Source organism: Haliotis cracherodii, unplaced genomic scaffold (assembly GCF_022045235.1).
Source record: "Haliotis cracherodii isolate W230 unplaced genomic scaffold, xgHalCrac1.p SCAF_4, whole genome shotgun sequence".
NCBI classification, from domain to species: Eukaryota; Metazoa; Mollusca; class Gastropoda; order Lepetellida; family Haliotidae; genus Haliotis; species Haliotis cracherodii.
In genome coordinates, this window is record NW_027266297.1 from 70,388,892 (window position 1) to 70,403,688 (window position 14,797).

The window sequence follows — 14,797 nt, forward strand, 5'->3', positions numbered from 1 at the left end:
TACACGAATTATGAGTTTGGATGTTTTTTTCCCCCCCATGGAAAGACATTACCGTGAGTACGAAACGCCGGAAATACCATGTCAACAAATCCATACTGAAATACGCAAAATAATCATGTAATTACACTGTCTGGCTATAAAAAGTGTTCTTTGTATATCTGGACTTATGTTTGTAACTTATTTCATTAATTTTATTCAAAATTCCTTTTAATATTGTTTTTATTAATTTCGGAGAAATCGTGTGTGAAGCAATCAGAAGATCGCACAACTCACCCTTATTAACAGCAACCACGGTCAGAATACTGCTATTGATGCCTTGAAACAAACTTTAGTTGACAGAGAATGGATACATATATCATAAATGACATACTTTGACTCGTTAAAAGTCATATTTGTTTTTGTTTGACGATTCTATGTCAACATGAAATTCTTGCGATTACGCGATCACGTGCGCGTGAGCCTTGACGGTGACTGGTCAGACTGGTTCCATGTAAAAAATAATACCTGGGAATAGCGATCAGCTGCTTCGCTTAGGGTTATTATTATTTTAAGCATGTTTAGTAAAGGCTACATATAAATTAAGAAAATAATGGAATATATTATTCCTGATAAAAAACAGTTTCAGATATGATTGTTGCCGATCCTTGCATTAAAAATCCTATAAAGTTATATCATTGACCGGTCGATTCCAAGAAAACGTGTGTACAGCTGATTGCTGTTGCCGGCTTTGTTTAAGAGAAAATACACAAGGTAATCTTAATCCCTAGATACAAAACAATGCCTAGCAGAACAATAAATACTATTTAAACGGTAAATAAACATGTCTGGTGATTTTTTATCTCAAATTTCGAATTTGTACTGACAAAGTTTCTCATCACCTGTTCGTTTGGCAGACTTCGCTGAAGGGGTACGGTGTAATTTTTTCCTGCGCATAATATTCAAATTTCTTTTTTTCCAAAATATTGAACCCGCTACAGTGGGGTGCGCATTATACATGAGTGCGCACTATGCTCAAGAAAATTCGGTACTGGCTGATATTACTGTATTTTCCATGCTTTCAGAGCCGGACACGTCCTGTGACTGAAGTCAATGAGGGTGACCGGGTGTTGGCAAAGCACAAGAATGGTCGCTACTATTGGTCTGAGGTGACGGACATAAAGAGACAGACATACTATGAAGTGGACTTTGAGGATGGATCTTTCAGTGACAATCTTTTTCCGGAGGACATTGAGGTATTAAGACATCACGCTTCCAACAGTTTGTTCTAATGTATGTCACGAGTTATTATCCCGTAACCTTGTTAGTGGCCATCTATAATGTACTCAGCTTCAGTCAGAAAGGTGGAGAGCAGGCTGTGTCTTGTGTGTGTCATGGATTAGGTAACTGTGTATTGTGTGTCATGGATTAGGTTAACTGTGTATTGTGTGTCATGGAGTAGGTAAACTGTGTATTGTGTGTCATGGATTAGGTTAACTGTGTATTGTGTGTCATGGATTAGGTTAACTGTGTATTGTGTGTCATGGAGTAGGTTAACTGTGTATTGTGTGTCATGGATTAGGTTAACTGTGTATTGTGTGTCATGGAGTAGGTTAACTGTGTATTGTGTGTCATGGATTAGGTTAACTGTGTATTGTGTGTCATGGATTAGGTTAACTGTGTATTGTGTGTCATGGATTATGTTAACTGTATTGTGTGTCATGGATTAGGTTAACTGTGTATTGTGTGTCATGGAGTAGGTTAACTGTGTATTGTGTGTCATGGAGTAGGTTAACTGTGTATTGTGTGTCATGGATTAGGTTAACTGTGTATTGTGTGTCATGGAGTAGGTTAACTGTGTATTGTGTGTCATGGAGTAGGTTAACTGTGTATTGTGTGTCATGGAGTAGGTTAACTGTGTATTGTGTGTCATGGATTAGGTTAACTGTGTATTGTGTGTCATGGAGTAGGTTAACTGTGTATTGTGTGTCATGGAGTTGGTTAACTGTGTATTGTGTGTCATGGAGTAGGTTAACTGTGTATTGTGTGTCATGGAGTAGGTAAACTGTGTATTGTTTGTCATGGATTAGGTTAACTGTGTATTGTGTGTCATGGATTAGGTTCACTGTATATTGTGTGTCATGGAGTAGGTTAACTGTGTATTGTGTGTCATGGAGTAGGTTAACTGTGTATTGTGTGTCATGGAGTAGGTTAACTGTGTATTGTGTGTCATGGAGTAGGTTAACTGTATATTGTGTGTCATGGAGTAGGTTAACTGTGTATTGTGTGTCATGGAGTAGGTTAACTGTGTATTGTGTGTCATGGAGTAGGTTAACTGTGTATTGTGTGTCATGGATTAGGTTAACTGTGTATTGTGTGTCATGGAGTAGGTTAACTGTGTATTGTGTGTCATGGAGTAGGTTAACTGTGTATTGTGTGTCATGGATTAGGTTAACTGTGTATTGTGTGTCATGGAGTAGGTTAACTGTGTATTGTGTGTCATGGATTAGGTTAACTGTATTGTGTGTCATGGAGTAGGTTAACTGTGTATTGTGTGTCATGGAGTAGGTTAACTGTGTATTGTGTGTCATGGATTAGGTTAACTGTGTATTGTGTGTCATGGAGTAGGTTAACTGTGTATTGTGTGTCATGGAGTAGGTTAACTGTGTATTGTGTGTCATGGATTAGGTTAACTGTGTATTGTGTGTCATGGAGTAGGTTAACTGTGTATTGTGTGTCATGGAGTAGGTTAACTGTGTATTGTGTGTCATGGAGTAGGTTAACTGTGTATTGTGTGTCATGGATTATGTTAACTGTGTATTGTGTGTCATGGAGTAGGTTAACTGTGTATTGTGTGTCATGGAGTTGGTTAACTGTGTATTGTGTGTCATGGAGTAGGTTAACTGTGTATTGTGTGTCATGGAGTAGGTAAACTGTGTATTGTGTGTCATGGATTAGGTTAACTGTGTATTGTGTGTCATGGATTAGGTTAACTGTATATTGTGTGTCATGGAGTAGGTTAACTGTGTATTGTGTGTCATGGAGTAGGTTAACTGTGTATTGTGTGTCATGGAGTAGGTTAACTGTGTATTGTGTGTCATGGATTAGGTTAACTGTGTATTGTGTGTCATGGATTAGGTTAACTGTATATTGTGTGTCATGGAGTAGGTTAACTGTGTATTGTGTGTCATGGAGTAGGTTAACTGTGTATTGTGTGTCATGGATTAGGTTAACTGTGTATTGTGTGTCATGGATTAGGTTAACTGTGTATTGTGTGTCATGGAGTAGGTTAACTGTATATTGTGTGTCATGGAGTAGGTTAACTGTATTGTGTGTCATGGAGTAGGTTAACTGTGTATTGTGTGTCATGGAGTAGGTTAACTGTGTATTGTGTGTCATGGATTAGGTTAACTGTGTATTGTGTGTCATGGAGTAGGTTAACTGTGTATTGTGTGTCATGGAGTAAGCAAACTGTATTGTATTTCACACAGTAGGCCAACTGTATTGTGTGTACCGGAGTAGGCTATCTGGATATTGTGTGTCACAGAGTAGGCTAACTGTTGTTTTGTTTGACAGAGTCGAGACTGCCGGCGGGAGGGTCCCCCGGTGGAGGGGCAGCAGGTGCAGGTGCGGTGGACGGATGGGGAGCTGTATGGGGCGGTCTTCAGGCAGGTCAACTGTCAGGACATGTACACAGTGAGTGTCACTAGCCAACCTTAGGCCACACTAATTAATAATTAGATTTGCATCCAAACGAAAATTTAAAAATGGCAGTTGAAGGCAATATATGTTGGCAGCCCTGCTACACCAGTTGTGTAACCTCCATAAGCAGGAACTTCTGTACCTTGGCTACTCTGCTGAATGATTTCACTGCTGAGGTGAAGCTATAGAGTCAGGCTATAGCCACGACAACAGAAGGGTATTCAGCAAGCGTCATGAATGTGGTCAAACACATCGTGATGCATGTGCATCTCACCACAGTCAACATGGAGATAGGCAAGTCTTAAGATTGTACCTATGATGTACCGGTAAGGCCATACAGACCCAGTGTACCTTCCGTTTCTCCCCCCCCCCCCCCCCCCCCAGTGTATATATATAAAATGTATTCCTACTTAACTGCTGCCAATTGTCATGGGATACAAGACAATCTCACCAGTCCTTCTAGTGTATACTGGCTATGATGTTGTAGAGGTAGAGTATTAGAAGGAAATAGCAAACAAGAAAACTACCTCTATTACATCAGGAATTAGTCCCTCACACCTCCGCAATATGTATGCATCTAGTTGATGAGGGTTATGGGTTGAAAGAAGTGATGTTTTTTCCTTCTTTGTGCATGTGTAGTTGTATTTCCTGCAAAGGATAGGGATATCCTCACAGCTAGTAGATATTATGGCAGTAAAGGGGACATCTGTTAAAAATTTAGAAGATATTATTGGGTGATTGACAGCTGAAATGGGAATTTAGTTATGTTTCTTAGTTTGCTTCTGGGTTTCACTGGAGACCTGCATAACTTCAGGCTTCATCCAATGCTAAGCAGACATGTCGTGATATAACTGTTTGTTCAAATCGGCATTAAACCCAGCTTTCATTCTCTCACTGCTGGATTATGCTGGGAAATGGAAGTTGACAAAGCTTTTGACTTAACTTATTACCTCCTGAAAACAGTTTTTCCTCCTTAAAATTTCCTGCTTTGTATATTCAGATCGAGTTTGAAGATGGGTCTGTGATGACGTACAAGCGACAGGACCTTTGGGCCGATGGGGAGGAGCTGCCCAAGTATGTCAAGTCCAGAATGGTACGTACAGCCACAGGCCGCCCTCTCAAACACCACTGCAGTAGTGATAGCCACCTCTGTAACCACTGCAGTAGTGATAGCCACCTCTGTAACCACTGCAGTGGTGATAGCCACCTCTGTAACCACTGCAGTAGTGATAGCCCACTCTGTAACCACTGCAGTAGTGATAGCCACCTCTGTAACCACTGCAGTAGTGATAGCCACCTCTGTAACCACTGCAGTAGTGATAGCCACCTCTGTAACCAATGCAGTAGTGATAGCCCACTCTGTAACCACTGCAGTAGTGATAGCCACCTCTGTAACCACTGCAGTAGTGATAGCCACCTCTGTAACCAATGCAGTAGTGATAGCCACCTCTGTAACCAATGCAGTAGTGATAGCCACCTCTGTAACCACTGCAGCAGTGATAGCCACCTCGATAGCCACCTCTGTAACCACTGCAGTAGTGATAGCCCACTCTGTAACCACTGCAGTAGTGATAGCCACCTCGATAGCCACCTCTGTAACCAATGCAGTAGTGATAGCCCACTCTGTAACCACTGCAGTAGTGATAGCCCACTCTGTAACCACTGCAGCAGTGATAGCCACCTCGATAGCCACCTCTGTAACCAATGCAGTAGTGATAGCCACCTAAATAGCCACCTCTGTAACCACTGCAGTAGTGATAGCCACCTCTGTAACCACTGCAGTAGTGATAGCCACCTCGATAGCCACTGCAGTAGTGATAGCCACCTCGATAGCCACCTCTGTAACCACTGCAGTAGTGATAGCCACCTCTGTAACCACTGCAGTAGTGATAGCCACCTCTCTAACCAATGCAGTAGTGATAGCCACCTCTGTAACCACTGCAGCAGTGATAGCCACCTCGATAGCCACCTCTGTAACCACTGCAGTAGTGATAGCCACCTCGATAACCACTGCAGTAGTGATAGCCACCTCGATAGCCACCTCTGTAACCACTGCAGTAGTGATAGCCACCTCTGTAACCACTGCAGTAGTGATAGCCACCTCTGTAACCACTGCAGTACAGATAGCCACCTCGATAGCCACCTCTGTAAGCACTGCAGTACAGTAGAATTGTAACGATAAGTTGTATCCCGATACTAAGGCTGTGATATGATTTGTTTCTTGATACAGCAGTTGTACAGTACTCTTATTTTCACAAGTTGATATTCTTTCTTTTTGCAGGTGAATCACAATCCTGAATCGTAATTAAATTTCAAAAATCAAAGATGGGATATTGTAGGACAGAAACATATTGGTAAAGGGCACTGTGATTGTTATGCTAATTATGTCAACCATAAAATACTAGAGAATCTGCATAAGCTGGTGGTTGAACAGTTGCTGTTATTATTCACACGTTTCTACACCAATATGATGGGTTTTGTAATGTATCGTATATATTGTAAAGCAGGGGTCGTACAACAATGTATTGTATCATGGTCCTTGTATTGTGTTATAGTTACACAACTGCGGTAGAGATAGATCCATATTCCCTGCATGATATTGCTTGTTATTCTGCCCTGATTAGCCATTGGCTTGTCCGGTCCAGACCTATGGTCGTATACTATATATCGCTGTGTATAAGGCAAGTTTTTCGTACCTAGCTTGTACAGGGGGGTTGACTTAGGTGGGGTCGCTTTATAGACAGCGATCTACTGTAGTTGGGGTGTCACGATGTAGCTGGAATATTGTTGATTGCGGTGTCAGCAACAAATATTTCTTGTTTGGACAGTGATTTGTACACATTGTACATTACTGGGTATCTTTTCCTCTTTTCAGTCGGCAGCCACAGAGAGGAAATATGACTGCTTTTATTCTGAGGTTGTGAAAGATAAGAGACGACCAAAACACAAGATATCTTATCTGAAGATGTTGGGATAACAAGTGACACTCACAAATTCAAGTTGAGATCTGACGATACTGGTAGAGAGTATAGCATGTCTCATACAAACTGCAGCATAGTACACTCTGTGGACATCCTTGCATTCCTTCATCTGATAACGTGTCTGTCTTACTACTGGGGATGGTAACCCCTCTCACAAGTAGCAAAGTGATAACTGCTATGTGATTGTTTGTATCATGTCATACACGTAGATAGGAGGAAGCAAAGTGTTGGGACTTGTATCGTCACACCTCCATATTCAAGTGCAGCTTGTTAGTTTTCAGGTAATGGTGGGAAGTCCCCCCACTGAACTCAACAGGACTTCCACCCACAGCCAATTATCTTGGATTATTTAAAGGCAGCATTAAGTATTGATGTGTTTGATATCTTCTGACCAGAACCTGCATCAGCCTGGCCCTCCCACTGCCGAGGGAGGGTGGGTTGTCAGTCTGGCCCTCCTTCCTACTTTTGAGCCAGATATTGGCAGACATTTCTGTTTGTATTAAAGAAAATTGTTGTATCTAATAAGACTTTTTTTTTAAGGTATATTGTATCTTCTGCCCTGTACTTCAGGGAACAGTTGAGGTGGAAATCTTGCTGATGTCATGTCTCTGATACTGTGGTGAGAAGCTGTTATTCACTGATAGACATTCATTGTCCTCAACCCCTTCTGCCATCAGGTGCAATATTCTCTGCCCAACAAGATGAAAGAGAGGGGAGTTTCTGATGTCTGTACAACCACCAGATATTTGTCAAGCATTCTGGGCACTGATAAAAACTTTTCATGTTTAGGATAATATTCGCTGTAAAGGATTATCTGGTTTTGCAATTTGTTGAATTGTTTTGAAATTTGTAATCCAAACTAACCCAGATTGAACACAATAGTTTGTTTTATAGTTTCTTACTTGACACATTCATGTTGAAAAACCTGTCATGGTTCAGGAACAAACAACATACTGCCCTACTGTATATATGTTTATAAGTTAGATTTCCAAAACTATTTGATTGTTAAACAGGTAATTCAGGCAATGTATGGCGAAACAATGAAGTCAAATACAACACAGATGGAATGTGACTGTATGTCAGGTGGAACATCATGTAACGCTGTGTGTTCGATGGAAATCATGTTATGCTCTGTGTAAGGTGGAACATCATGTGACGCTCTGTGTAAGGTGGAACATCATGTGACGCTCTGTGTGAGGTGGAAATCATGTGACGCTCTGTGTAAGGTGGAACATCATGTGACGCTGTGTTCGATGGAACATCATGTGACGCTCTGCGTTCCATGGAACATCATGTGACGCTCTGCGTTCCATGGAACATCATGTGACGCTCTGTGTTCCATGGAACATCATGTGACGCTCTGTGTAAGGTGGAACATCATGTGACGCTCTGCGTTAGATGGAACATCATGTGACGCTGTGTTCGATGGAACATTATGTGACGCTCTGCGTTCCATGGAACATCATGTGACGCTCTGTGTAAGGTGGAACATCATGTGACTTCTTACAAATTTGTGAGATATTCAGATGCGTTGACCTCTCACCTTTCTTATTTTTTTATTTCAATTTTGATTTCTTTGGTTAAAGTTGTCCTGATGAAGTTAATAATAGTTTGAGGTGTGTAAGTTAGGTTAAAAAAGCTTGTTAATTATCAATGTTAAGGATGGTATAGTCATGATGAAATTTTGTCCTGTACAAGATAACTTTGTACAGGTATCCGAGACATGCTTGATATGGAACCTGCGACAGCAGTAGCGGATTGTGTCATTGTACATATCATTACTATAACATCATTTGTAAATAATGCAGCCAGGCCCTTTAGGGTGTTGGCACTTTGGTCTAGCCAACATATGTCTGTAGAAGTCCCAGCTTGGAGAGGCTGTTAACTACTCCATTCCCTGTATGTAGATAGGCCAGTTTGTCTTTAAGACATCACTCAACACACTGCCAAACTTGAAAGGAAATCGCATGTCCTAGCTGGCACCATCTAAATCTTTTTGCCAAACTTGATAGTGGAGTTTTTCTCATTCTGGAACAAAATCTTGACTGTTTAGCACCATTTTTTAAATATTTTATATCAGAAAGTTTGAGTTTGTTGATAATTGTTATTGATGATAAAGATGGGGACTGCCAAGATGTACCAAATTTCCTGACAAATGCGGCAGTATTCTGTTAATCGACTTGAATTACCATGGTTACTAGCACTTCATTAGTAGCTCTAGGAATGTTCATCCAAAACATTTAGTCACACAGGGAGGTGATGTTTTCCGACCGTGTTATTGTCCTGTACTTACAAAGCATAATATATAACATGATATATCTACTTGCATTTGGAAAGTACTTATGATCATTCACATTTGCAGATTACTCTAACACTACTTTTTAAATGGCATATAAAGAAGAGCTGTATTTCAAGATAAAGGAGCAGAATATAATTATCGGACAAATTTGCCTCGATTTACAAATATAGTTGTGGGAAAAGTGCAAAGTATAACAGCATATGATTCAGTAAGGGATTTTATTTATGTGATATTTATGCAAATATACCATTATTCTTTGTAGAAATTCCTAATTTATTACACATGATTATGTTTGAAACTTGTTGATCAGTATTGGTGATAAACGCAGGTTGTATAAATGTGAGAATTTAGCCCAGGTGAGATGGGGCACACTGTGTACATACACCAGAGTAAAAACACTTTGTATGTTTCTACTACTTCCATGTTGCACAAGTTGAAATGATGTACAATGTTTGCATTTGCAATTCACATAATAATTTATGACCCTTTACCATATTAAATGTTGATTGATTGAATTGCTGGTGTTGGGCCTTTCTTTTTGAAAGCTGTCAAATGTGACGTGTTGACTGGCGGAACCAGGGTGATGTGGACTTCTGGACCTCACTTGGATTTATTGTCTTAGTTCCTGTTTGGGATCAATTACATGACTTGGTTCAGTCACCTACATTCATCCTCAGATAATAATTATAGCAATAGAAGATTATTTTCTGAGGATGAATATAGGCGACTGAATCAAGTCATGTAATTGATCCCAAACAGGAGCGAGGACAGAATAAATCTAAGTGAGGTCCACAAGTTTGAAAACTTTAGATGACTGTATCAAACATATGACCAGTGTCTGGGTCAGATGGCCACTTAGAAGGTACTTGGTTTTATGCTCCAATCAACCTAGGCCTGTAGCATGGCTGCTTGTAAATATGGGCCAGGATGTGACATCGGTACCCAGTGTCTGATCATTGACAAGATAGAAAATCAACACCATTATTGTTGTAGCTGCATTTTATTCCACCTTTTCGAGGCACAGCACTTGGCAATCCCGACTCCTATGTACAATGCTCACACACAGTACAGTGGCTTTCCCCTATAGCCAGTTGGCAATGCATTATGGGTAAGAGGTTTCCACAGAAATGTTAGAAATGGTTACAACCATACACATCAGGTAGAAAAGCTTTCACCATAGTTATAGCATTATAATTACATAGTTTACAATGGTGGCGGTATCCTCTACATACAAAAATATATACATATAGTGTGATCCACCGTGTTATTCATATCATGTACATATGTCCCCATGAGCACGTGATATACAACGAACATCTTGAGACTCGGGAGAAGCACTGCAGCAACAATTCACTTCCTTAACTCACGTGTAATGCCTTCCTCATTTCAAACTTGTACTAGACATGTCAACACTTAAAATTTCAACATAGACTTGGCACTGAAATTAAAAATGTGGTAAAAAATGTATGACTATATTGAGTCCTGCATGAGGACTTGCATTGGTTTGATGGTAACGAGGCAGAGCTATCTGAAACTGGTCAAGATAATGACTTCAGATTGTTGACCCCTCAAAATCTGAAGTTATCATCTTATGCAGATTCTGCACTTACAGCTTTGTAGGGACCCTGTTGTCAGGGACAGAACAAAGGCCTGCAGGGACTGAGTCAGCAGGGTCCAAACAAAGGCCTGTAGGGACCCTGTTGGCAGGGACAGAACAAAGGCCTGCAGGGACTGAGTCAGCAGGGTCCAAACAAAGGCCTGTAGGGACCCTGTTGTCAGGGACAGAACAAAGGCCTGCAGGGACTGAGTCAGCAGGGTCCAAACAAAGGCCTGTAGGGACCCTGTTGTCAGGGACAGAACAAAGGCCTGGGTGCCATTGTACAAAACCTTAGCGCCACAAGTGTCTTAAGTCTGTTAAGGTATTGGTGTTATGTTCACCTTAGCGCTAAGATCACTTTGTACTACGGTACCCTGAACTGTGTTTAAGGGATGGACAGATGGGCAAGCAGTGATCAAGTCATGTTATGTACAGTGTATAAAATTACAAAGTCACACACGACACACATCTTAACATGTACACAGGTCACACACGACAAACATTGTGAAAGAATTAAGATAGGAACAAGTTTCTCTATACAGCCTCCTAAGACAATCTGAGGTCACTGTTGAGAGCTCCTCTGTTACTTGGAGTGCTTACTCATATTGCAGATTGGTTGTACCACGGGCTATCAGTAGGGCTGCGCATACTCCTGATAGGGATATAGTGAATAGTAGTGATTTGTTTACACAGGGACACACACACTGAGCTGCAGCAGTCTGTGACTTCAGCCACAAGTCCGTAGCCCGAATCTAGTAAACTGGTTTCCAGTCTAGTACTTTGCTAATAGAAGTCTATACATTAACACCAAGAGCTACTGAAACTGATGTCAGGTCTGGGCTGGTAGACTAAAGCTTTTGTCACAGACTGCTGTAATGTACAGTAGGGTGATGTATTTACACAGGACATGCAGACAAGGAGTGGTACAGCAACACTGGATGCGACCATGTGACATCGTGTTAGTACACCAAGACAATGTTTATCTGACAGTGTGCCACCACTTACGACTTCCACTCGATGGCAACAGTGACATAACACTAAAGAAAAACAGCTACTGAAAATGAAGTCCTTTTCTTGCAACCTGCAGTGCACCTTTTACAAACCTACGCTGCAGTAGACACATTTCATCCTCAATTCTTGTTACAAACAGTTCTTTAATCTATGAAAGAAAACTCTTGATTGTCATGGCGGACAGATGTACACAGACTGGCGTGAGCAGCTGTTAGGCAAATGCAAGCGTTCACCATCAGGTGGCTATCAGAAAGTAAAATTCCTGACGAAGTTAAACAAAATAGGTACCATCTAAAAAACATTTAATTCACAGATGTGCCATTTTATGACATATATTAAACAGTTAAAATAAGTACAGCTATATATATACACATATAATAGATAGTTTCCTGGGAACAAGTAGAAGTATGGCGGCAATGACATGAACATGCCAAGTGATATGTTTTTCTAATTGTTGACTTTTGTTAAGGGTTTCCTGGGACAGTGGTCAACTTTTTGTTTTTTAGAGTTTTGTTTTATCGCTAAACAAGTACATTTTTAGAAACAAAAGTGATCAAAAGATTGAAACTTATGAAACAGTACACCACGTTCATAAAAAAACAACAGTTTTGCACATGATCAGGGAAAGCACTTGGAGCAACGGAACATGAGAAATGCGATGCTATTCTCGGTTGAGAAGTGCGATGCTATTCTCGGTTGAGAAGAGCAATGCTATTCTCGGTTGAGAAGTGCGATGCTATTCTCGGTTGAGAAGAGCGATGCTATTCTCGGTTGAGAAGTGCAATGCTATTCTCGTGGAGAAGAGCGATGCTATTCTCGGTTGAGAAGTGAGATGCTATTCTCGTTTGAGAAGAGCAATGCTATTCTCAATTGAGAAGTATGATCCTATTCTTGATTAACACTGGTAGCTCTCCAGATAGCAGACTGAAAGAAGCACATCATAAGGTGGTGACAACATTCTCTAAAAAAATGTAAATTAATGAAAAATGTTTTTGATAGATGTTAAGAGAACCATCTGGTTTGGTAAGAGACATTAATGCAACTATCCTGTCTGTCCCGTAGAACACTGTTCAATGAATCCCACAGACAGGATCATTGTGTAAGTTGTGCTCCAACATGATAATGTCCGTACAACTGTGTTGGTTATAATATTTTATTATACAGCAAGATAAGCGACAAGTCAGACAAAATATTGTACTGTCACAAAAGAGACAGAACTACTTTCTTCTTCACGTAGTTCTATGAGCAAAGCAGGAAGTCTTGTCAATCACAGTAAAATACATCGGACTTGGCAAAAATGAAAAAAAACTTCTGTAAATATGAACAGTCTGTAGATTAGTGTATTCAAAATTACAGTTGCAAGTTGCTTCTATCTTGAATGTGCACAGACTTTTCACTACCAACTCCAATGTGATGTGAAAAATGATGATTTTGCCCTGAGACTTCTCAGTTTAGTACAGCAATGTATTGCTTAGTACTGCCTTACAGCAAGCAGCGCAGTGATGTATCGCTTAGTACAGCCTTACAACAAGCAGTGATGTATCGCTTAGTACTGCTATACAGCAAGCAGCACAGTGATGTATCGCTTAGTACTGTCTTACAGCAAGCAGTGCAGCGATGTATCGCTTAGTACTGCTATACAGCAAGCAGCACAGTGATGTATCGCTTAGTACTGCTATACAGCAAGCAGCACAGTGATGTATCGCTTAGTACTGCTATACAGCAAGCAGCACAGTGATGTATCGCTTAGTACTGCCTTACAGCAAGCAGCGCAGTGATGTATCGCTTAGTACTGCTATACAGCAAGCAGCACAGTGATGTATCGCTTAGTACTCCTTACAGCAAGCAGTGATGTATCGCTTAGTACTGCCTTACAGCAAGCAGTGATGTATCGCTTAGTACTGCCTTACAGCAAGCAGCGCAGTGATGTATCGCTTAGTACTGCCTTACAGCAAGCAGTGATGTATCGCTTGGTACTGCCATACAGCAAGCAGCACTGTGATTTATCACTTAGTATTGCCTAACTGCAAGTGGCACAGTGATTTATCGCTTAGTACTGTCTTACAGCAAGCCGCACAGTGATTTATCACTTACTACTGTCTTACAGCAAGCCGCACAGCGCTAGATCAGTACTCACACAGCTGTACTGAAGCAATGGATGAAATCTGCAAACAAACTATTAAACTTAAACTTAACTGTTACAAGTTCCATCTGTAGAATTTAGCCAGGACATGTGACAGCACCACTGACGTGAGCAGGAAATCAAACAGTTAATGAATGTTATCAGGGGAGGTAACTCATATCAACTTCATTACACACTGACATATCACTCCACTGCTGCCCAATATGGGAATGTGTTGTCATATTCTCAGTCAAATCAAATTATTGGACTTCAATACAGGCAGTTGCACATACTGTTTGCTACAGCAAATAGCTTAGTTGTTGCCAGACAGGTTTCAAAACTTTACACAAAATATTATCTGCTGCAATATGAGGTACTGAAAAAAATAATAATTTTCAAAAAGGTTGAAAAATAAGTCCCAATACAATACTGGTGACTGTCTGATGTGATCCCTGCCTTCAGCACGGTTACGATGGTTACTGGTTAGCAACGTCAATGTTGGACGTGATAGCACCGGCGATGCTGGTCAACATCCAACTCCGTGTGAGTGGTCGCGGTGTAACCAGACGTGATCATCCACAGCAATGGCCGACATCTTGTCTACGAGATCGTACACAGCAAGAAGCTCTTTTTCAAGTTCCTGTCCGTCAACTGAAGTAAAGATATCTTCCGAGCACCCACCCTCACATATGTGAATAATTGCACACACACACTTCCATCAATGCACCATGTATGAAGCCTGCGCGTCCAGGAAGTGAGGTGTCCAGCACAGGAGGGTCAACCAGTAACACTTCCCAACACTGAACATTCCTGGGCTTCTAGCACTAGATGATACATTCCAACATTCAAGACCCTAATAGAAACTCACTCATGTAAAAACGTCATTTGTTATGAAAATCTGTAGATATCCAGTCTCCATGAATACATAGACTTGTATCACATAGGCTCATGGCCTGCACAGGGAGGTAACTCTGAACAGTCATGTGTTTGCAGGCGGCTTGCTGATTGGATAGATATATTGCAAGCTCCTTACATTGGTTCAAGTGTAGTCCTGCATAGAGTTTATGGCATCAAGGTCTGTGAAATCTGAAAATTGAATAAACTGTCAT

At 40.8% G+C, this 14,797-nt stretch overlaps 2 protein-coding genes across 6 annotated transcripts in view; one reads left to right on the plus strand and one right to left on the minus strand.

Annotated features, from left to right (window-relative positions):
• LOC139480423 (lysine-specific demethylase 4A-like) overlaps positions 1–9,444 on the plus strand; it is a 29,653-nt gene extending 20,209 nt beyond the window's left edge. Inside the window, exons 15-18 of the mRNA XM_071263490.1 lie at positions 1,062–1,232; positions 3,553–3,672; positions 4,679–4,771; positions 6,554–9,444. Of these exons, the coding sequence (XP_071119591.1) occupies positions 1,062–1,232; positions 3,553–3,672; positions 4,679–4,771; positions 6,554–6,655 (486 nt within the window). The 3' untranslated portion in view covers positions 6,656–9,444. The remainder of the gene's footprint in view (positions 1–1,061; positions 1,233–3,552; positions 3,673–4,678; positions 4,772–6,553) is intronic.
• Positions 9,445–11,146: 1,702 nt separating this feature from the next.
• Positions 11,147–14,797, minus strand: part of LOC139478902 (phosphatase and actin regulator 1-like) — an 83,350-nt gene continuing 79,699 nt past the window's right edge. For all 5 annotated transcript variants that reach the window (XM_071261578.1, XM_071261579.1, XM_071261580.1 and 2 more), the window contains one exon: positions 11,147–14,774. In XM_071261578.1, the coding sequence (XP_071117679.1) occupies positions 14,759–14,774 (16 nt within the window). In that variant the 3' untranslated portion in view covers positions 11,147–14,758. The remainder of the gene's footprint in view (positions 14,775–14,797) is intronic.